This window comes from Mesoplodon bidens, assembly GCF_964165515.1.
Source record: "Mesoplodon bidens genome assembly, chromosome: 11".
Taxonomy (NCBI): domain Eukaryota; kingdom Metazoa; phylum Chordata; class Mammalia; order Artiodactyla; family Ziphiidae; genus Mesoplodon; species Mesoplodon bidens.
This window is the reverse complement of record NC_138167.1, coordinates 88,443,281-88,466,777: the sequence shown is the minus strand read 5'-3', so window position 1 is coordinate 88,466,777 and position 23,497 is coordinate 88,443,281. Positions and strand designations below refer to the sequence as shown.

General features: G+C 42.7%; 1 protein-coding gene across 1 annotated transcript in view; it reads left to right on the top strand.

Annotated features, from left to right (window-relative positions):
• LOC308625379 (uncharacterized protein) overlaps positions 1–11,041 on the top strand; it is a 46,773-nt gene extending 35,732 nt beyond the window's left edge. The window contains exon 3 of the mRNA XM_081249497.1: positions 10,952–11,041. Within this exon, the coding sequence (XP_081105623.1) occupies positions 10,952–10,962 (11 nt within the window). The 3' untranslated portion in view covers positions 10,963–11,041. The remainder of the gene's footprint in view (positions 1–10,951) is intronic.
• The last annotated feature ends 12,456 nt before the right edge of the window (positions 11,042–23,497 follow it).

Below are 23,497 nucleotides of genomic sequence, written 5' to 3'. Positions count from 1 at the left end.
AGCGGCCATGGCTCACGGGCCCAGCCGCTCCACAGCATGTGGGATCCTCCCGGACTGGGGCATGAACCCGTGTCCCCTGCATCGGCAGGCGGACTCCCAACCACTGCGCCACCAGGGAAGCCTGCTGATCATGTCTTTATCTAACTTTATCTAACATGTTAATATTTTGTTCATTGTGGATTCTTTGCATTAATTTTGATTATTTAAAATATTATATTAAAATACTCTTTATCTTGATTACTGAGTTTTTTCGGTGCTCCCCTCTAAAATTTTGCACGTTAAGCAAGGGCCTCACGCTGATGTCCAGGGGAATCTAATGGAGGCTGCATGGGGATGGGATGAAAGAGGATCCTTTGTGCGTGAGTGCCAGCAAGAGGTGCCAGGTTTTCAGATTCTGCTTCCAAGAGGCCTAGAGGTTCAAAAGAGCCCCATCAGGGGAGAAGTAGAACCTTTTCAGCCAGAGCAGCTCTGCCTTGATCTATTTTGTTTGCTAACATTTTGGATAAGTGTTTGTTGGATTGCTGCTTTGGTAGAAAGGGATTCTTAGGTCTAAAAAGTGTTTGAAAAGTTCCTACAGCAATGAGAAGAGAATAGATTCACACACATAAGACCCATCACATGCAACGTGGGGCTTGAGTTAGGGGTTGAGAGACAGAGTGAGTACATGAAGCAGGCAAGACATCAGGGTCCCAAGAGGTCAGAGGCTGACTGACCCACCAGAGATGTAACAGGTTTCAAAGCTCAGCTGTTTGCTTTCCTCCCAAGCTCCCCGCTGGAGAGACCTGTTAGCAAACTCATTTGGCAGACATGTCTGGTTATTTTACTGGACCAAATGGTTTGCATCCCTTTCCTTGTCCACCAGAGAAAGGGTCAAAAAGGATAATTTAAAAATTTTGACTATCACAATAGAAAGTGTGCTTTTCTTAGACAAATGCTTAATAGATCGTGAGGGGGAAGGGCAAAGCCAGAGAAAGCAAGCATCTCAGAATCGATGCCTTAAAACTGAACTGAGTGTAATCTAGTCAGACCTTTTGGGGGCTGCCACATTGCAGAACTCCCAGGGGGTGACTTTTCATTGTAGTCAGTGTCAATGGCACCCACTGGAGTCACACAGTGCAGCCGGTTGGCTGTACAGGGCAGCGATAGTTTATGAGAGTCGTCAAAATATCTCGAGTCCACGTTTGGCCATCCTGATTCAAACTATCAGGCTTTCTGAGTTTTAACAAGCTAGATTCTGAAATTCGGGAAATTTTCTCCATCGAGAGTGTGCACTTTTCATTCTCTTGAAGCCCTGCAATTATTAGGGAAGAAGGAGGTGTGTGTGCACAGTGAGAAGTGATGAAGGTGACAGGAATCTGGGAAGCCGCTGAACGTAAAGTTGGCTAAGAAAGATTTCAAGATCAGAGGCACACTTATTATGTTGGTTGGCTTATATACAAAACAAATCTGATAAGAGCAAGTTTCAGGGGAGAAGATGCAAAAATGGACCATCATAAACTCCCAGCCATGTATAACTTGGTATTTCTGAAAGGCTATGTAGGGGTATGTGTTCAAAGTCTAAATTATGCGCATGTCAAAAATTGTAAAGCAGGTTTTAAAACTATGTACAGAGTGACACCACCAAAAATACATATGAATCCATGAAAAAGACTGTGAGTTTAATTGCGTGTAGACAATGGTTCTCTGGAGAGCATGGTTATGGGTGATTTTTTTTTTCAGCTTTACTAAGATATAATTGACTGACATATAACATTGTGTAAGTTTAAGGTGTACAGTGTGTTGATTTGATAATTATATATTACAGAATGATTACCATCATAACGTTAGCTAACACCTCCATCTCATTATATAATTACCATTTCTTTTTTGGGGTGAGAACATTTAAGATCTACTGTCTTCGCAACTTTCAAGTATATACTACAGCGTTATCAGCTATAATCACCATGCTGTACGTGAGATCCTAAGAACTTATAACTGGAAATTTGCACTTTAACCAACCTCTCCCCATATCTACCACCCCCAGCCCCTGGTAACTACCATTCTACTCTTTTTTTCTATCATCTTTTTTAGTTTCTACTTTTAAGTGAGATCATACAGTATTTGTTCTTTGTCTGGCTTATTTCGCTTAGATTAATGTCCTCAAGTATCATCCACATTGTCGTAAATGGCAGGATTGCTTTCTCATGGCTGAATAAAATTTCCTTTTTCAATATATGGGTGATTTTTTTCTAACTCTCTCCTTTTACTTTTCTAATTTTTTTGAAAGATTTATTCACTCAACAGATGTGTTGAGCACCTGTCACTTGTTGGGGGGTTTCCAGGTGCAGGAGATACAACAGCAAATCTCATGGTGCTTAGATTCTAATGGGGGGATCTAGGCACAAAGGAAATAAATAAAGTATGTAGTGATATGGAGAAAAATAAAGTGGAGAAGCATATCAGGAGTAATGGGGTGGGAGGACTGTGATTTTTAAATAAGCCTCAAGAAAGGCTCAGAGAAAGGTGATATTTAGGCAAAAACGGAGAGGAGGTGAGGCGGTAAGCCTTTCAGGTGTCTACACAGAAAAGCTTTCCCTGCAGAACAACATCTGCAAAGGCCCTGAAGTGGAGGACGGAGCAAGCAAGAGGAGGGAAGGTAACAGGATCTGAGTTTAGAAAGGCAATGAGACCGATTAGATGAGACTCTAAGGTCTTTACAAGCGCTTTGCTTATACCCTGAGTGAGATGGAAAGCCACTGTCTGATTTTAAGCGGAAATGTTATATGACCTGGCACGTTCTTCAGTGGTACCCCTCTGGCTGTGTTGAGAATAGTTTCCAGGGTAGCAAGGTGGAAGCAAGAAGATCAGTCATGAGGCTTTTTCAACAGTCCAGGCAAGATGTTCCAGTGGTTCAGACCAGAATGGTGGTGACAAATGGTGTGGTACTAGATATATTCCTAAAGTGTGACCAACAGGATTTGCTGAAGGTTTGGATGGAGAGTGTGAGGGACCAAGAGAGATCAAGGAAGACTCCAAGGTTTATGGCCCTAGTTAGAGCTGCTATTGACTGAGATAGGGACATCTGTAGAAGGAGCAGTTGGGAAGGGGGAAGGCCAGGGTTTCAGTCTTGGACATATTGTATTTGCGATGTCAAGGAGCGATTGGATCTGGAGTTGCGGGTGGAGTGCAGGTGAGAGAAGGAGCCTAGGCTGGAGAGTCACATCTGGGAGTTTGTTAACTCCCAGAGACTGAATGAGATCACCAAAAGACTGCCTGTAAACAGCAAAGAAGTGTCCACGCTCTGGAACCCTCTAGAGTTAAGTGCATGGAGGTGAGGAGGAGCCAACAAGGGATGCTGAGAAGGATCAAGTGAAGGAGAAGGACAACCAGAAGCTCATGAAAAAAAACTCTTTCAAGGAAGAGAGATTCATGGTCAGCGTCAACTGCTGTGGATTGGTTAGGTAGGATGAGACGAAAAGTTCTCCATTGGCTACAGCAACTTGGAGGTCACGGGTGACCTTGACAAGAATAGTTTTGGTGGAGTGTGCACATGAAGGCCTATTGAAGTGGGTTAAAGAAAGAATGGGAGGAATTGGAGCCAGCGAATGAAGACAACTCTTTCAGGAGTTTGCTGCAAAGGGGAGAAGAGAAATAGAGCTATAGTTAGAAGTAGAAATGGGACCAAGAGAAGGGTTCTGTTTATTTTAAAGATGGGAAAAATAAGAGTTGTTTTATGCTGATGAGAATGATCCACAGGAAAGAGGAAAAATTGATGGTGCTGGAAAAAGAAAAGAGACTTGCTGGAACAGTGTCCATGGTTAGGCACGGGGGCTGGCATCCAGTGCCCAAAGGGAAGAGGAGGGAAGGCAGAGCTCATGGCAACAGATGTTGGAAGGTGGTAGAAGTGGTGCTGGGGATAGTGGAAATGATCTTCTGGTGACATCTATTTTCTCACTGAAATAGGAAGCAAGTGTTAAGAAGATGAACACATATTACTTAAGGACAAGGAAATAAGCAAAGAAAGAAAACTTAAATATGCATGAACTTTCACTTGGCAACATCACTTCCAAGAATTTTTCTTAAGGAAATAATTAAAGAACTTTGCCAGGATGTTCTCTGGCAGGATTATTTGTAAGAGCAAGAAGTTAGAAACAATCTAAGAGCCTCGCAGGAGCAGATTTGTTATAGTTAACCAGTTTATTAAGCAGTGCTGACTTTCAAACATAGGCATTGATATTGAAAGCTATCGACTATACATTTAGAAGAAAAACAAAGTTCCCATGTTTGTAAAAATTATATGTTTATTTGTAGATATCTACCTATATGTATCTACATGTGTGAAATTGGTAATCCATGCCAAATTGGATCATGGATTGCCGACACTTTTTGTCAACTATATTTTCTTATTTTTCCATAATCAGAATGAGAAACTTGTAATGAGAAAGCAACAACACAAGAACTTGCTCAATGTATCTGTGCCGTGTGGCACCTTTCGATTTTTTGGTGACTCTCAAGAGGTCCTGGGCCTCTTTGCCTTGGGTCCCTCCACATCATTCAGGACCCTCTTGCTTGATCTAACTCAAATGTCGCCTGTATAATCCTGCTGTATGTCAGCAAGTCTCCTTCAGGCCATGTCTGTAAGATGCTGGTTGATATCCACAGCAACAGAGAGGGAGGTGTCCAAAGCTATGAGTCACGCCTGCCTGCTTGCTAGCTAATATGTGTATGTATGTCCGGCCATTTTGCCCAAGACTTGCTTGAATTGTGACACACTAACTGGTTTGGATCAAGTAATGCCCACTAGCCTGTTACAAGAAACTGCTGAAATTTCTCAGGAAGAGCCGCATGATCATCCGTTGGCCAGATTGGTTTAAGCCACTTGTTACAAATAAAAGTAATCATATTACTTGATATGTATAAGGGACATTGTCTCAGTAGTATATGAGGTGGGTATAAAAGCATATTTAGAGAATGAATACTTTCATTAATCTGTTGTACGTAATCTAAGTTTTAAAAAGTGTGCTCCCTATACCTTGAAGACAACCCTTAGCCATCCCTCTTTTAACCAGATTGCTATTCCAAGCCCCTGCTATCTAGGGATTCTGGTGCAGCCCCGACCCCCAGGGGACTCTGGATGTCCTTTAGAAGTCCATCTGCCTTGTTTCAGCAATGTGCCACTTACATTTGAAACAGCTGCTCCACAATTGGAATTTCCAGCCCCAAACTGGCATTTCTCTGAACTATTTGCAACTTATGCACTATTAATGTTTGGATTACACTGAATAACTTTGGAGGTTAAAACTGATTCATGCAAATAGGTGACTGAGTAAGCAATAGAAACATGACCTAGAATAATCTCATGGTTTGCTATTGCATAAACATGTTTTATAATCTGTTTAACAGCAAACCTGATACTTCCTGAACGTGCCAACCATAACACACCCTTTTCTGTTAGACAAGAGAAAAAGAAAAACCAGGTTTTTCTTCTCATTCGTAATCAAGGAAATTATTAAACTAAGAAAATCTGGTTGTCCTTAGTAAATATACTTTCTTCTGCTTTTCCTTTCGTTCTGTATTCTTATCTTCTTGTGCAGGACTGGAACAAAGGCAACACTCATAGTTGCAATGGTAGCATTTGACCTCAGGTTTATTATTTTAAATACACCTGCCTGAAAATGACCAGAGATCAAAATAAGCATCGCCAATAATGGGATGGATTGACGCTATATGTCCCTTGGTATGACACACTAAGAGAAACACAGCCTCACTTCCATGATATTCCTGGCAAAATGCAAATTGTACTAATCATAAGGAAACATAATATAAACCCAAATTGAGGGAGATTCTACAAAACAACTGGTGTGAAATCTTCAAAAAAAATAGAGGTCATGAAAGACAAGGACAGATTGAAGAATTATTTCAGGTTGAAGAAGATGAAAGAGACATCCAAAGTGAAGGTGACACATTATCCTGGACTGGAACCAGAAATAGAAGAAAAAAGAATCGGAGGGGGTGGGGGTGGGATGCAGTATGTATTAGAATAATAAGTGAAATTTGAATGGTGTGAATGGATTACATGGTAGTACTGTATAAATGTCAACTTCCTGCCCTTGATGGCTGAATTGTGGTTATTATGTGGGAGAACGTCCTTGTCTTTTAGTAAGTTCACATTGACACTTCCAGTGAAACTGGGGCATCACGTCTGCAACTTTCAATTATTTCAGGAAAATAGCGAGCTAGCTAGCTAGCTAGACAGATAGATAAAGATAGATAATAGATAGATAATAATAAAGCGAAAGTATCAAAATGTTAGGAATTAAGGACTTTGGGTAAAAGGTATATGGCAGTTCTTTTTATTATTCTTTCAACTTTTCTGTGTCTAAAATTATTTCAAAATAAAAAGTAAAAAAAAAAAAGAGAAAGAGAAAGAAACATTAAAGAGTATCTTAAAGCAAGAGACATTAGTTTACTTACCATTTCCCTTAAAGTGAGAAGGTTCAATATTGCCATAAAACAAATATCTGTACCCATATCTGTTCTTAAATAAGATATAGATAGACATCTGTCTATCTATTTATATCTATCTTACATATGTACATGTATATAATTTGTCTGGGACCCTGCAGGCCTGCTGAATTAGAATATGGGTAGGAGGTGGGGGGTTGGTCCTAGAAAGCCCAGAGGTGACGATGGTACACAGCCAGCATGGCACGTCACCCTCTAAGCAAGTCCTCTCAGTTCCGGGAGCTCTTGGGTGGGTCTGGGAAGGAAGCAGCAGTTCTGCTTCTTGTCCTGGCTTCTCTCTCTTACATTCTAAGTCCAGTACCTACTGTCTTCTCTCTTTTGCTACTTCCTAGAGTGTAAATACCTGACAATGACTCAGCAAAACTTCCCAAACTGTGTTTCCTGAAATGCTAATGTGTTCTCAGAAAACAAATGAAAACAGAAACAAATAATCCATTTGGTTCTGAGTTGAATATGCTTAATATAATAGTTCCTTCCTGGACATTTATAAAAATGCATTTGTTTATAAATGGCTTACAAGTGGCTGCATTTTGTGTAATTCAATATTTTGCCAACGTTTTTGGCCACGGAACACTTTCCCCCCCACTTAACACCTATCACATAGCAGCCAGCGACCCTTGTGTTTCTCCAGGTGCTTAGTCTCTAAGGCTGTGTGAACCATTTAGGATGCTGATGGGAAAGGCGTGAAGGTAGTCAGCCTCAGGCACGGCTCACTCAGGGCCTGGCTCAGGCCATTTGTTGTTATCCTCACGGATCTGCCTTCTTGCGTGTGTGTCAGCTTATGTGCAGAGTGACTTCCCTCAAGAGATTTCAAGATGCTGTAAGCAGCAACTGGGTCTAATACTTCTGCCTTCACAGACAGGCAAAGAACGTATTGCTCAGACGACCCTTGAACCAATCACCAGATCCAGGGAAATGGGATTGGCCTGTTCGCATGGACCAGCCAGGGCTCATCCATCCATACATGCTGGCTATGCGTTGGTGAGGGGGTGGGATGGATGTTGGGGCCCGGGGTACCAGAATGTCCTCCACAATATGGAATTTAAGTAAGCAGAGAACTGGGGTCTTGCAATTGGCTCAGGTAAAACTCTCCCCACCCAAGTGTCCCCAGACAAACACCAGCTCCTCGGGCAGTTCTATACCCGGTTAGCCTGTCCTGGGGTGAGGAAGGGACCCCCTGAGAGCAGAGGGCAGGGGCAAGGCTGACCCAGTGGCTGCTCACTGAGGAAAGGATAAGCATGCCAGTGAATTGAGTTGCCTTTTCCAGGTTTTTCTTTTCTTCTTTTATTTGCATGCTTTCCCATGATTGGATTTTTCTTTTTCTTTAGCCCCACCTGGCAAGCCCTGGTCTCTAGGAGCCTGGCTACATTTAGGACACTTCTGAAAAGAATACTGAACACAGTTTGCTTGCTAGTTCCCCCACTGGAGGCTGAATTCCAAAGGTTATTTTCTTTAAACCTTAATCTCAACCTTTTGCCTCATAATTTTGAAGTAAAATCCATCTCGAGACAGGTCCTCACAAAGTGCTAAGAACTGAACAACGTGTCATTATTACACTTGCAGTAATTCCCAAACAGCATCCGTGAATTCAAATATTTGTACCTTTGCGTGGGTCAGCCAGGCTGCAGCCAAGGAGACTCCCATGCTAGGTTAACGTTGAAGCTTTTGTTTGATCTAATGCAAACAATGAACAGAAATCAACCCAGGTCGGATTTTCCCTCCTTTCCTGGGAAATAGTTAATGTTAATGCCACAAGTACAGTGATTTCAGAGGACTACAGCTGGCTTTGAAGACGGGCCATCACTCATTCATCACCCAGGTAGATGAGAGATGGATTCTAGGCCTCAGCGGCTTACTGTAGGAAGCCTCAGAAACTGCCCGGGCCTGTCCCAGAGCAGGTGTCCAATTAGATGTTCTCTCTCCTTCCTTCCATTCCTTCCCTGCTTCTTTTCCTTCCCCCCAACACTGCCCCAGAGGAAAAGACCCAAGAAATTACTGAACATTAATGTAACATGTTACTCCTACAGCTACTCTCCAGTTGCCATTCCTGAAATTATCTGTCCCTTGTTTTTAGATTACTGCCTAATTCATTTGATAAATTACTATGTGATGAGGTGTGTTATCACACACACACACTTTTTTTTTTTTTTTTTTTTTGTGGTACGCGGGCCTCTCACTGTTGTGGCCTCTCCCGTTGTGGAGCACAGGCTCCGGACGCACAGGCTCAGCAGCCATGGCTCACGGGCCCAGCCGCTCGGCAGCATGTGGGATCTTCCCGGACCGGGGCACGAACCCATGTCCCCTGCATCGGCAGGGGGACTCTCAACCACTGTGCCACCACGGAAGCCCCACACACACTTTTTTATTGAAGTATAGTTAATTTACAGTGCTGTGTTAGGTCCTGGTTTAGAGCAAAGTGATTCAGTTATACATCTATATGCATATAGCTTTTCACATTCTTTTCCATTATGGTTTATTACAAGATATTGAATATAGTTCCCCTGTAGTTTACTTTATATATAGTAGTTTGTATCTGGTAATCCCAAACTCCTAATTTATCCCTCTCCTCCGCTTTCCCCTTTGGTAACCATAAGTCTGTTCTCTATGTCTGTGAGTCTGTTTTTGTTTTTAAAATAAGTTGATTTGTATCTTATTTTAGATTACACATATAAGTGACATGATATTTGTCTTTCTCTGTCTGACTTACTTCGCTTAGTATGATAATCTCTAGGTCCATCCATGTTGCTGCAAATGGCATTATTTCTTTCTTTTTTATGGCTGAGTAATATTCCATTCAGACACATTTTTAATGTGAGAACTTCAATGCCTCAATTCAAAACAGTGACAAGAGCTGAGAAACTTAAGCTTTCTCCTCACCATCAAGCACTTGCTACTCTTTTAAACCAACCCTAGTGATGAATTGGGTTTAAATGTTTTTAGGGTCCCTTTCGGATACAAATAACCCCTTAAAGCCTACTGCTTGTCAAATATCTGCTTCAGAGAAGATTCAGAGCCTAACTATTGTAAGAATTTCTTGAGGCTCAAAACTCCGCAAGACCATTCTTAGACGTGTGAATCTCCTCCAGTCCCAGAATGACTTCTACATTGACCAGTTTAGCAGATGTAACCACAGGATCATAGAGTCTCAGGGTTGGAGCTGGTCTTGAATGTTCCATCATCTATTCTAAGCTACAATTTCCTTGCCAGGTGGTAAGCTAACCTCCCATAAGCTAGCCTCTGCCTGGCAGGGTCATCAAGATTCTTGCCTTCTTTATTTTCACGTATATCCTTCTAAACATTCTTGCATTACCTGAAACAAATCAAATGGATGTCTAATCCTTGAACCCATAAGAATTTTTTTTTTTGCGGTACGCGGGCCTCTCACCGCTGTGGGCTCTCCCGTTGCGGAGCACAGGCTCCAGACGCACAGGCTCCGCGGCCATGGCTCACGGGCCCAGCCGCTCCACGGCATGTGGGATCCTCCCGCACCGGGGCACGAACCCATGTACCCTGCATCGGCAGGCAGACCCTCAACCACTGCGCCGCCAGGGAAGCCCCGAGAACTGTATCTTTGAGACACATAAGCCATGCTGTTCAGATACTGATTCAACACAGCAGGTCAGGACCACAAGGACAAACAGACAAGTGAGCTGGAGGTTACCACCATGTGAAAGTGATGCATGATATGTAATAATATAAAATATAATACGTAATATGTACTATATGACATTACCAGTTCTTCGTATTTTTCAATGGAGGCCAGAAATCTGGATTTTCATGTGAAATTGTTTGCTTTTTAAACATGGGCACCTAGTTTGAAAAATAAAATACTCTAGAGGCCAAACAAAACTGTCTGTTGATTGCCTGTCGGCAAGTCTGGTTAAACCAGCAGCCAACTTGATCAACACCAGTTGATACTAACTAGTTAGTGTTGATACTAACACTAACTAGTTTAACACTAGTTAAAAAGATGTACAGAGGGGGGTTAAGAAGAGCTGCTTATAAGATGTTTTGGCTACACAGCAACTGGATTATTACAATCCGTCTAAAACTTCAAATGCTTACATTAATGGTGAATAAATATAATTAGGATTTTATCATCTCTAGTTTTTTACATTGATAATATAACTACTTCCCATTGCTGATTCTGAAACACCCTTGGGTATGAACTGAGCTTTGATGTGCTGTCTTGTGTGCTATATTGGAAACAAATAAGTCAGGACCCTGCTAGGATGACTCCTTTCACATGTGTTTTTCATGATCATGATTTTTATGGTTCAAAATCAAGTCCTGTGTCTTTTGCCTCAATCATTCAGTTTAAGGACAAAATGAAAAAGGAAATGATGAAAGTCTTAAGACAGGTGTTCCCTTGAGTTAAGAACTGCCACCTCAAGCAGTTTGCTCTCTTCTCACCCTGAATGTTGCATCTTTAATCTCTCCTTTTCAGGCAGAGAATGATTAACGTCACCAGTCACTGCAGGCCTTTGCACCCAGCAATTCTGACTATCACTCTCTTGAGAGCAGTGCAGAAAAAGGATCTAACAACTTTGAACTTTTTACGTGATTTTGTACCTTTGACACCGTTGTTAATTAGAGTTCTAAAAAAGCAACAGCTCCCTACAAGAACATCAGGTTTTTAAATGATTCATCTTCTCACAGACCTTGATATTCAATCCAGGTGCAGGAATAAACAGTATAGCCCTTGGGTTCTATCCTCAGGGCTTGGAAATGCTTCAGTGAAATTCTATAGCGAAAGGCCCCTGTGCTTCCCCTGACTTTCTCTTTGTTCTACTAACTTTTTATCTCTGAAAAGCAAAGGGATTTCCTTTGGGGATTAAGCAGAGGAAACAACCTAAGGTAGCGATAGTGTTTCATTAGAATTATGAGATGCAAAATTATCCTGAAGTCAACTCAACAAGAAGTTCTTTGCCCCAGTCTTGGAAGGGTCCCCCCGTATATCCAGCAGAGAGCATCACAAGCCCTTGCCCCACGGAGGCTTCTCATCCTCTGTTCTCCTGGCGCCACAAATATCTTGGACAAACAGTGGTGGGTTTTGAGTGAGGTGGAGAGGTGTCTCATCTGACTGTGATACATGACAATTTTTTTTTCCTTTTTCTTTTTAAAACTTTTTTCGTGTATTATTTTGCTAACATGAAATCATTCTGAAATAAATATTTAAAAACAGATAGGTGCCGTGCTCATCCTGCCACGTCCTGCTTTTGAGTCACTGAAAGCAACAGAGGTAGAACAAGACAGATGATTAATTTTCTTAATGACAGATCTTAGAAGCTTCTGTTCAAAGAATGAGATGCAAGTGAAGGGTTTCCTGTTCACAGAAGACCAGTGTGCTACTCTACAGACCGTTCCTACTCACACTTCTTCCAAACCGGGAGTCTACAGAAGGATTAGCGTATGACAGTAAAAGAAAAGGATTTGTGTCAAAGCAGCTACACTAATGCCAGCCTGACATATCCATCTTCTGTCAACACAAAGCTGGATGAAAAGTACATACTTAGCTGCTATTCGAGAGTCACTAAAAATTCTTGAAATAAACAACAACATAAATCACTTTTCTATTAGATTTCTCAAATATTCACATTCTGATTTATGGCTGACATTTACTTTAAAAATGTTCGATGGTAACCTGAATGGCCAAATTTTAAGTTAACTGTGTTTTTATTAATTACTTTTGAAGTAAAACAAGCTTTTTTTTATCCTTTTGGTTAATGATTAACTTTAAAATTTTTGAAGAGCCAGCTATTTTTCACATTTCCTTATATAGCTTTGTTGTATTTTCCTTTCACTTATTATGATTGCTCTTTACATTCTTAGGGATATCCTTGGTTCATACTTTTATTGTTTTGGCTGTATCCCATCTAATTTGACATATTGCATTTCTATCTGTATTTAAAAATATTCTTCATTACATTTTGGGGTTTCTTCTCTGGTCCAAATATTTAGTGGAGTTTAAGTTTTCCTTTTCATATTTTCTGTGTGACTATTTTATTTTTTTATGTCTAATTTTAAGATTTACTCATGATACATGGAATGTAGAGTTGTGACTTTATTATGAAGGGCAAAACATGGTCAATTTTTGTCTAAAATACACTTGGGCGAAAAAGCAAACTTGCTTATATTTCCACGTAGTTTTTTGCACAGATGTTAAATCTGCCTTATTAATTTTGTATCACTTTGTGTCATGTGGATGAACTAAATTCTACTTCTGAACTGTTGATATTTCTAATTACATTTTGTATTTTATTTCTGTCAATTATTTCTATTCATGTACTTTGTAAATTTAGAAGTTTAAGATGATCGAGTTACTTCTCCTACTGCTTTTGTTGTGAAATCTACCTTATTATGAGAAGAATCTCAGATCAGAGTCTTTATTTTTAATAGAAACATGCTTGAGATTTGACCCAAAAGAAAATGCAACTGATGGACTTTGCAAACAAAAAAGTAGTTATACACACCCTCTCCACCCCCATTAACCTCTGCCTCTTGGCAAGCCATTGACCTATTTTCCTAGTAAGCCCAGGCTACCATTGTGTTATCAGGCTGAGTCACAGTTAGAGCTTATGGAGGACAACCTGGAAATTACACCGTGTTCCTAGATTCAATGTACATTCATAAATCCTCTGGTTCATGAAGTCTAAGATCTTGTGACTTGCTAAGGCAGAATGTTGTATCAGCCATCAGGGAAAATGAAGCATAGAGTGTATTGATATAATTCCACTTAAATATCTACTATAGACCCATCTGTTTTTATCATTAAAATTGCTCATGAGTTGAGCATAATTATTTGTCAGTAACCTCCAAATACTTGGATTTTTTTTTTTCCTCAACAGCCAAATATTTCTACCCACGAACAGACGGTTTATCTTCCAATCCCCTTGTATGGTCAGGCCAGTCAAGATGGCTGTTTTCTTGCTCTTTGTACATCCCCTCTTCCATCCATCCTGCCTCACCTACATCCCACGCACGTGAAGGTCCTTTCCCCTGCCCCAGCTAGTGCTTGTTCTAATCCTTAGGCCAGCACAGCTCCACTTGATGGTTTATTAAAGGAAACATCTACCCTCATGATGGTCATTAACCAGAGGGCCTGTGAGGGATGTGGCTCAGCTGCCCGTTCCCCTGGTAACTGATAAGCCAATCCGATGATAATTCCCCCTATAAATGGTAGCCTCTTCCCCTCAGTAGCAAAGATTGCTACTATGTCCTGCCTGTGGCCACACAGGGTGGGAATGTTGCTCCAGAACCTTTTGCTTTTGCGAGTAAGATCCCCTGTCCAATAACCCGTGGATGTCTCTGTGGCTGTCTCTGGGCTCTTTCTTTAGTCTCCGGGCTGGGTAAGTACAGGGCTTGCAGGCCTGTGGGGCTCAGCCCAACAGTTGGCAAGCCACAGGAGGCCGGGGAAACTCCCGGGAGCACCAGGATGTCAGGAAATAAGGCCGGGGAATGGGAAGTTGGGAAGGTGCTCCCGGGGTGGCTGTCCACTGGTATCTGAGGCCTGCAAGTTGAGGGGGTAACCTCGGGCTGTCTGTCCACTAGCATGTGAGGCCCTGTGGCAGCTGAGTACCGTGAGAGCTGTCTTTCTTTTCCATTATATTGACATACGCTGCTATGTGTATTGACATACACGTACACCTCAGTCTCTTTCCAGTTGACGGTAGCACAGCTGAGCTCCCGGTTCATTGACTGCGTGAGGATGGCTGGTGAAAACGGACAAAACGCAAAGACCTGGATTATCTGTAAAATAAAAGCATACCCACACCCACCATGCCTCAACAATTACAGATGCGGGCTTTAGGGATCTTAACTCAGGGACAGGCTTGTGAATTGGATGTTGCCAGTTCCCTGGAAGGGTTTGGTTGGGGCCTGAGGCAACAGCAAAATGATGAGCACCCTTGGGCTTCGGGTCCCAGCTATGGAAGGGGGGAGAGCGACGATGTAGCGTGACGGAACAGGAGGAACAGCAGCTATGTGCCATCTACAGTGCCTTACACCAGGTGGAAGACGTTCCAAAAGCCCTACCAGAGTCCTCAAGCAACACAGAAAAACCACTTTACCGGCCGTGAAGTTCAGGAATGGGCCAACAAAACGAACATACGTGGGCTTTTCCTCCTGCCCCACAACCCTCCTGCTGCTGGGCTAACTGAAAGGATGAGTGGGTGACTTAAACAACAGTTGAAATGGAAGCCTGCTTTCTCCACCTGTGGACCACCCAGGAGGCTACCTCAAGCCCTACAAACTATAACTGCACATCCCAGGAGCAGTCCTCCCAGTGCCTGTGCTGTGTCAACCCAGAGGCAACTAGTCAACACAACCCAATTTCAACCGTTGACCACTGAACGATTGTTACCAACTACCAGTCAGGACGATAACTCACTTTTGCCCCTCGTCACAGGGTCTACCCCCAGGGGAACACCCTATAAAATGGGACTGGCAGGGAAATCCCCAATGGTTTGGGTTTGCTGCCCTGTGAGGGATGGGATTAGAAAGGGACCTACAGATTTCACCTGTCTTCTACCCAGCCTCACCTAAGACCACTAAGGTAATTAATCCAGGCCCCCTACTGGCAGAAGGCACCATCCTATTAACCTTGTATTCTGTTGTTATACCGCCTCTCCAGTACTGGGCACCGGCTATGGGGACTGAGGGTGGACAGGCGGGATGGTACTGCAGGCCAGGAGGAAAACCACAGGCAGGGGTGGTATTCTCTCAGAATGCTGTTACTGCTTGTATTTTGCCTAGTGGTCATGATCTTCCCTGTACTGTGCCTGTTAAACATTTTACATTTGTTCCCTAGTCTGAGCAGAGGGAATCAGCTTGTGGACCAGGCGACAACAGTGGCTTCACTGAGAAATGAGTTTGATTGCTGGGTCTACGGCGAGGTGTCATTGTCATCCTCTGGACTTCCATGAAAGGAAGCGTCTGGCTCCAAAGTCTGCCCACCTCTTAAACTCCTGAGAGTCTAGCTGCTGCTGTCTGTATTGCCTTTGTGGGATTTGGTTGAAGGGCACCTCTACATACTTGATCCCAGGGATATCAAGGAGGAGGGGCAGACCAAGATGATAAGGGTTGTGCAGGGTATGTGTGGGGGTGGAGTGTGTGGTCAGGCGCCTCAAGATGGCTGTTCTCTTGCTCTCTGTACATCCCCTGCTCGACCGATCCCTGCCTCACCTCCAACGCCTCACATGAAGGTGCATGGCCCCCGTTCATCACTTGCAGGCCCCTCTGATCATGTGTGTACCCCCTCTTGATCATGTGTGCACCCCCTTTTAATCATATGAATGCCCCCTGGTTGGGGCCTTTTGCAGGAAAAAGGCTGATTTCTCAGCCTTCTGTTAAATATTTTGGAGTTTTGAACTCAAGGACAGAGAGCTGCTCCCTCATGGGAGGGAAGCTCTCGCCAGGGCTGTGGTTCCCACCAAGACCACTGCCCAGGTGCCTGAGAATGGCCGGCTGGGTTCTGCCACATCTGGATCCCCCACTTTGGACTCATAGCAAAACCTTTTGAATGAAGCTTCTAAAGGGGAGATTGTGAGTCTCTAGACTGAAATCTTGGAGGATGAACATCCAGAAGACCAGCTCCAACCCTGCTGGACAGGACCTTCTAAGAAATGTGACTGGAAATGGAAACCATGCTGCAGAAGAAAAACCCTGACCAAGATCATGCAAACCTGGGCTGGTTCCGGACCCTGACTCAGACTTCTCGCAGAGGGCAGGTGAACCCTGCTGGATATTAAGTTGCTTTTCAGAAGCTGTGAGAAAGGAATCAAGGTGAGTGGGTTTGCTGCAATGGTGGCTTTGGTCAAGTCAAACTCTTCAGAAGGCCATTTCCCTCACTTGCTGGGATGGAAGAAGTATCTGTTCTTTAGTCAGTCCTGTGTTTCTAACCTCCCTGGCCTGTAAAAGAAAACTCGGGGACTAGGATTTCTCCTACTTGGGCAAAAGTAGGGAATCTCTCTAGCATTGGATCTGTCCTCCAAAACCTCTTTCTGGACCAGATCATGCTGACCTCTTGGTTGTGCTGGTCCAATTTTCAACCGTCCCCCACTTTGCTGACTTCAGACGGCACCTATCAATTAGGCTGACCACCTGTCCCCTGTCTTACCCTCGCCTAAACCGAACCTTTGCTCTCTGCCTGTCATGGGATCCTCAGATTTAATAACAAACCAACAAACCCTGGCATCTACAACTGTCAAGGTTTGACTTGGTCCAGATATTGGAGGAACCATACTACTCCTAGCCTGTGTCCCTTCCATATTTCATATTGAAGTGTTTCAGCCAAAAGGATAATGATGGAGGCGCTAGAACATGTAAACAGGTGAGACACCATCTCCGCTGGACACTGTCCTAGATAAAGCCCCTAAAAATCCTAACCGTTCATCATGGCTGGCATTCTGTGAGCCCCCTGAGGGTACATCTTATAGATTCAGTTACCAATCTTGGGCCTATGGCTGCTCTGACACCTGGCACATAGGTGGGATTTGTTTCTTGGCATCCAAAGGTGAACTTGGAACCAGAAACCAGAAAATACTCTCAAAGGGGTGCTAACCAGTTTCATTCCTCAAGCCCTTGTCGGGTGTGTACCCCTTATCGGCAGGACGTACCCAGAGCTGACCTCGCCCCTTTCCCTGCAGGTGGAGGAATGTTCCAAAGATGGGGGGACTGAAGCCTGAACCCGAGGGTTAAACCCATTCCACCTGCCCTCAACTAATCAAAGTCGTGAAGACTTCATGTTCTCCAATGAGAACGGAGCCTAATCAGTGAGCTGTTTGCCTGAATTACTTTCCAGGAACTTGGAGTCTCAGCTGTGTCTAGTTGGGGCTGAGCGTGAGACTGGATAGGACCACAGATCCCTCCACTGGGCCTGCGCGCATGTCCGCAGGACGCTTGTGAACGTGGGCGGGCCTAGAGCCTAGTAACGCCTGCGCAGAAGGACCCTACCCGCTCATTTGCCAATCACGAGTGCCCGCCCTGCCCACGCCGCCCACGCTGCAGCCCGTCCCGCAGCTTCACCCTAATCCGTCAGTCTCCAGCTCGGGCTTTCTCGGAGGCGGGCTTGAGGCCTGTGCTCCCGGCTCCTTGCCTGACTGCCTCGTGAAGAAACCCTCTCCTCGCTTCCACCGTCTGCATCTGGGCTTGCTGTGCGTCCGGCAAAACGAACTTGGTTTGGTGACCAATTCAGAAGCCAGCGGGAGGCAGTCCAGAGGGACCTTTGCCCGAGGGTCGTGGCCCCCGGGGGCACTGAGAGCCTGTTTGTGAGCACCAGAGGCGTCGGGTGCCTTGGTTCCAGCACCAGCCCCGGATTCCTCCAGACGCCGCCGACCACCTGAGCTTGGTTTGGTTTTGCAGCGGAGAAGCGGTTTGGGTAGGAAGCCGCCTTTGGGTGAGTAACCTGGTTACGGAAACGCACCTGGCTCTAAATTTTTCCGCAGTCCTCAGCAGGTCGTGGTTGGAGGCCCCGCTGGCGGGGTTTTGGAAACAATAGGAAAGGTCTCAGTTGCTGAGGTCCTCCGTGCCTAGAGGAGAGGCCGGTCTGTGCTTTTTGGTCTTGTTTGTTCTGGTCTCACGTGTCCAGGACCCTCTGTATCTGATTGGCTTGTTAAGGATTGGATATTGGAGACTGAACTTCTTGGTGACCACAGCAAGGACCCTTAGATTTCTTTACTGTGACCATCTGGAAGCAGAGCCCCTTCAGAATGGGAGATGTTAATTCAACAACGTGCAATTCCCTCTAGGCTGCATTCTCCAAAATTGGGTACTTTGAGTTATGAATCGAGGTTGGAGACACTGTTTTAATTCTTGTTGTAAAATGACAGGTTTTGGAATGAGCTAGATGCATTCATGAATGGTAACGTGTTCTATTGGGTTCAAATTTCCCACTCCAGAATTCAGTTAGGTGACACCACCCACGTGTGTCACAGAGACGCATGCAATGGAAGAATAATTTATCTGAGTATGAGATGGAGACATCCTGGATTCTTATAGGCACGTTTAGAACAAATGCATATCATTACTAAGAAGTCTTCTCTTCGACCATGGCTGCCTTCCCCTATAGATGCCCTTCTAGGGTCCTGACCCAGAATGCAGAGAGGCTGGGTCCCCCTGTGTGTTCCCTTCACCATAAACCATGAACATGCACATTCGTTTTGTCTTGGTGTCCCTGACAACACAAACCTTTACTCTCCAGGGGTTGGCCTGGTAAATGTACCAAAGGCATCCAGCACGTGGGTGGTCTTGCTTTTAGCATTCCGGCTGACTGTGTATTTTACCAGGAAATCATGTGTTGAGTGAATAATGATGAGGTCAAGTGTGCCTGCCTCTGTGAGAGTGAAAAGATGGAACATGTATCACTTGAGTGGGTTTATTCCACTTTGGCTTTCCCCTGTTTAACATGTTCTCAGCATCTGTGCATTTCAGTCTCATCTCTCTCTCCCCCTTTTTCCTCCCTCCTCATCTCACTCCCAAAAGTCTTAGAATCAGTTATGAAAGCTACACAGTAGGGACGGTTTCTGTTCAGGCGCTTCTTTAAGCATCAAGAGCCTTATGTTTATATGTTTCCATTATAGTATATGATGGTATTTTCGGTATTTTCTGCATTAAAAAAAATTGTAACAGAATTGCAAACAACTTAGGGACCACTTAGGATACTGCTTAAGTAAATGTGAGTACACGGTGTGCAGCTCTTCACAAAGCATTCTTCTGGACAGTGTAGGTTATCATTGCTTTTTGTTCTTTTTTAAATTTTTTATTTTATTTTTTTTGAAGTATAATATATGCAGTACTCTAAATCCTTTGCTGTAATTTCAATAGCCTTCACAGCATCTTCAACAGGACTGGATTCCATCTCAAGAAATCACATTTTTTAAAATTTATTTTTTAATTGTAGTTGATTTACAGTGTTGTGTTAATTTCTGCTGTACAGCAAAGTGCTTCAGTTACACATATATATTCTTTTCCATTATACTTTATTAGAAAATATTGCATTTTGTTCTCATCACAATCCAGACAATACACTTAGTGTACATAAGATTCCACAATATTGACAGATCCTGCTCTTGAGAGTCATGGTAGTCTTTGTGTCATTCTCTTGCTCTCCTCTCTGACCTTTTCGGAGGACACAGATAAAGAATAGAACATCACAACTGCGTTTTCACCTGCTTGTGAAACCCATCCCTTGCCTTTTTACTACCCCAAACTTCAAGATGTTCATTCCGCTTGCTTCCTTCTAGTTTTCTTTTCCTTTGCTTTGGCGGGGTGGCGGGGTGTGGAATCTTAGACTGTTTTCTTCAACATACCCTTTTACCTTTTTATCTGTGCAGTTGCCCACTGTAAGAAAGAGGAGGTGAATGTCTGTCAGATGATGATCCAGCATTCCTTGCTCACTCTCACTGTCCTGAGCTGACTGATAATCACCAGGAGATACTTTTCATCATCCTCACCCAGGCACTCAATCTGTCCCGCTTAGTGCATTTTCCAGAGATCTTGTCTTACGATCCTAACTCTACACAAGTGGAGTTTGCTCCAAGGCATCTCCATCTACAGTAAATTTATCATCTCAACTAATAATGATTCAGATAATGTCTGCAGGTCCATGAACACAGACTACTCTGCATTTATATATAACTTCTTTTTTTTTTGTTTGCAGTACGCGGGCCTCTCACTGCTGTGGCCTCTCCCGTTGCGGAGCACAGGCTCCGGACGCGCAGGCTCAGCGGCCATGGCTCACGGGCCCCGCCGCTCCGTGGCATGTGGGATCTTCCCGGACCGGGGCACGAACCCGTGTCCCCTGCATCGGCAGGCGGACTCCCAACCACTGCGCCACCAGGGAAGCCCTATGTATAACTTCTTAAATCAGAGATTTCTAGTTTTCCAGATGTAGATCTTATAAATATTTTATTAGATTTATGCCTAAATATTTAAATTGAGTTGGTGATAATGTTATTTTTTTCTATTTCAAATTGTTCATTGCTAGCATCTAGGTAAGCTATTTATTTTTGGCATATTGATTTTACATCCCGCAACCTGGCTATTGTCATTTATTATAGAAATATTTTATCAACTTTTTGGGATTTTCTACATAAACAATTATGTCACCTGCACATAAAGACAGTTGTGTTTTTTTTTCTTTTTTTTTTTTTGCGGTACGCGGGCCTCTCACTGTTGTGGCCTCTCCCGTTGCGGAGCACAGGCTCCAGATGCGCAGGCTCAGCGGCCATGGCTCACGGGCCTAGCCGCTCCGTGGCATGTGGGATCTTCCCGGACCGGGGCACGAACCCGTGTCCCTTGCATCAGCAGGCAGACTCTCAACCACTGCGCCACCAGAGAAGCCCAAAGACAGTTTTATTTTTCTTTTCAAATTCTAAACATTTCATCTCCTTTATTTTATTGTTCTAGGTAGGTTTCTAGCATGTTGTTGAATAGGACGTCATTATCTTCCTGATCTTAGGCTAAAATCATGCACTTTCTCAGTATTAAAAATGATGTTATATTTAGTCTTTTATAGATATTTACTATCAAGCTGAAAATTTCTCCCTCTATTAATAGTTTACTGTGATATTTTTCATGAATTTTTACTTTTTTCCGGGTGCTGTTTTCTGCATCTGTGATAGGATTATATAATTTTCTTCTGCAGCCTGCTGATGTGATGGGTTACTTTGATTGAATTTTGGATGTTTACCACTCTTACATACCTGTAATACATCCCCTTTGGTCATGATGTATAAATTTGTCTATCTATACAGATGTATACATACACACATATATAATTTTTGTAAGTATCCTGCTGAGGGTATTTGCATATACAGTTATAAGAAATATTGATCTTTAGGGTTTTTTCTTATAATTTCTTTATCTAATTTTTGTATTAGAGTAAACCCAGACGTATAGAATGAGTTAGGAAGTGATTCCTCTGCTTCTCGTTTATGGAAAAGCTTACAGATCTTTGGCATTTTTATTCATTAAATGTTTAGTAGAATTTGCCAGTGAACCTATTGAGGCACGCTGCTTGCTTTTATTCTGAAAATTTATTAATTATTAATTTGATTTCTTTAATAATGATAGGCCCATTCAGATTTTATATTTCATCTTGTAAAAGTTTTGGTAGTTTGTGTCTTTCATGAAATTGGTCCAGTTCATCTAAGTTACCAAATCTGTGAGCATAGAAGTGTTTGTAGTATTTCTTAACACAGATTGTATTAATATTGTTCTTATCATTACTCTTGGTTTTGCCTTCCAGCATGCTTTGTGATTTTCTTGTTGTTGTTGAAAGCCCCATATTTTGTATCAGGTAATAGGAAGTAAAATCAACAAGACTTTTGTGTGAGGGTTTATGACAATCTGCTGGTAGTTGTGCTATAATTAATATTTGTGGGTTTCAAATTCCACTCAGGTCTCTTTGACTTTGAGCTTCCTTAATTACTCCTCCTCAAAGAGAAACTGCATCTTGAAATTCTTTCTGTGGGATCCACTGTTTTTATATCCCACTCTATTGGTGTGATGCTGAGGTATGGGAGAGGGAATGCATTTTATAATATTATGACCAAATCAGTAGTCATGTGGCTTTGTGTCTTTGGACTGAGACTTTCACAAGTGTTTCTCCAGTCAAATATGAAGTGTGGAATATGAAGGTGGCCTTCCTTCAGCTGGGTTAAGACTGTGGCAAAATACTTTTTTCCTAGAGTGTAAGCTTTTATCGTGGAAAATGCAGTGGCCATATTTCATGATAGTTTCTCTTCCTCACTCTTGATGCAGCCACAGTGGGAAGTTTCTTGGTTTTCACTGTGAAAACCTGGTGGGGTTCCTGGAGTCACAGCCTATGAAGATGTGTGGACACCTGACTTGAGTTACCAGGATGTTTTCCTTCTCAAAGTCCACACTCCACCTCCAAGAATTTGACAGAATTACTACTTAATCTGAGCTACCCTGTGATGGCTCCAGAAGCTTGTGCTTCAGCTTGGCAAGTCTCATCTGTGACTCTGTACACATCTGTCCCTCCAGAATTTGATGAATCTGTTTGCCCTTAGACCTCACTTCTCTAATGCATCTAAGAAAAGCTGATCTTTTCCATTTTGTTCATTTTCTTCTAGGGACCTGAGTGATGACTTATAAACTTTACATGTGTAGCTGATATGAAAAGTCCTAGAAGTTTGTTTGATATGTCTTCCAAAATAAATGTATTTCCCTCATATTTAACAATGTTAAAATATAGTTTCCCTCTAACATACTTAGGAATTACACCTCTAAAAGAGTGTGTATTTATCATGGTATCCATCCAGAAGATCTAGATTTAAATTTAATAAAATTTTAACAACAAGGACCTATTTTGATATTCACTATAGCAGTAGCATTTATTGAATGGCACCACCTAACACCATACTCATATGATATTCCTGATTTTTCTGCCCTCAAAAATTGACTGTTCTTTCAAATCATTCTCTTGAACTATCCTTTCAGTAACTTTCTCAGATTACATAGTACATGGGAGGGAGTTCTGTACATAATGTAGCCAGTTTGCTCTAGAATTTACACATGAGTTTAAAGGTGGTCCAAATTAATAGTTAAAATAGATGGGGCTACTTGAGGTGAAATGTAGGAACAAATGTCTGAGGAGAAAAGACAGTACATTTGGCAAGTGTTATAATAGTATGAGGCAGGTACTCCTTAATCAATGACATAAACAATGTGTTGAACTATTTGACAGTACGTAGTGCCATTTATAGATGTAGAGATGATGAAGATGGTCTTGAGAGACAAGGAAAAGATGTTCAAAACAAAACAGTGTTACAGGCCGACGTTCTAAGTGCAAGATTGCTAGCCAGTGGGGTACACACGTGTGCTAAGTCAGCTGCTTTAACTTCCACAAATTGCTAGAGTAGGAAATTTAAATCATTTAATGGTATTTCTGGAAAGTTGAAAATTCCCACTTGTAGAGTTTTAAAGAGAGTGGCAAAGAGTGAAGCCTTTTATTATTTGTACAGTTCAG